This window comes from Vittaforma corneae (assembly GCF_000231115.1).
Source record: "Vittaforma corneae ATCC 50505 unplaced genomic scaffold supercont1.198, whole genome shotgun sequence".
Lineage (NCBI taxonomy): Eukaryota > Fungi > Microsporidia > Nosematidae > Vittaforma > Vittaforma corneae.
Window position 1 is genome coordinate 1 of NW_006890031.1, and position 563 is coordinate 563.

At 50.3% G+C, this 563-nt stretch overlaps 2 protein-coding genes across 2 annotated transcripts; both read right to left on the minus strand.

Annotated features, from left to right (window-relative positions):
- Positions 1-37: 37 nt before the first annotated feature.
- VICG_02234 (uncharacterized protein) lies at positions 38-406 on the minus strand (the record flags this gene model as incomplete). The annotated part of the gene is made up of 1 exon (XM_007605617.1): positions 38-406. A coding segment is annotated over one exon (369 nt), but the record flags the coding sequence as incomplete, so codon positions are not given.
- Positions 403-563, minus strand: VICG_02236 (uncharacterized protein; the record flags this gene model as incomplete). Its single annotated transcript, XM_007605618.1, has 1 exon — positions 403-563. A coding segment is annotated over one exon (161 nt), but the record flags the coding sequence as incomplete, so codon positions are not given.

Sequence of the window (563 nt, forward strand, 5' to 3'; positions counted from 1 at the left end):
CAGTGTTAAATCTTAATTGCATCTGCGGACAAATCATTTAATTAACACCGGCAAACCTGTAGTCCTGGCTCTGTGTCGTGCACCTCATCCAGAACTTCTGGCTGGGCCGGAGGATGTTCGCACAGCTCACGAGCCTAACGGGCGAATCGTCGGCATCCTCAAGCCTGAAGTCCACGGATATGCTGCTCCTTTTCTGCTCGCTTGCCATCTCCTCGTCAAGCGAGCACACTGCTATTCTGATGCTTTCCCTACCGAAGAGACAGTCCCTGAATCTCCAGTGCACCGTTCCCGTTTTCATGTCAAAGTCGCACTCTCCGGCACTCGCCTTGGCTTCGGCCCTGTAGGCCCTCCTTCCAACTGGTATTCTAAACTCAACAAATTTGAACTTTCCCCTGTACTCACTCACGAAAGTATAAGTCCGCACGCCACTCCTATGCTCACTCCTGCCATTCTCAAGTTTGAAGTACAGGGCGGATTTTCAACCTGGAAGCTGAGGATGTTTCTGTTTTCAACATTCTTGCCTGATATTAACACTACGTTGTCTGAGCTGCCGTGGATCTTGT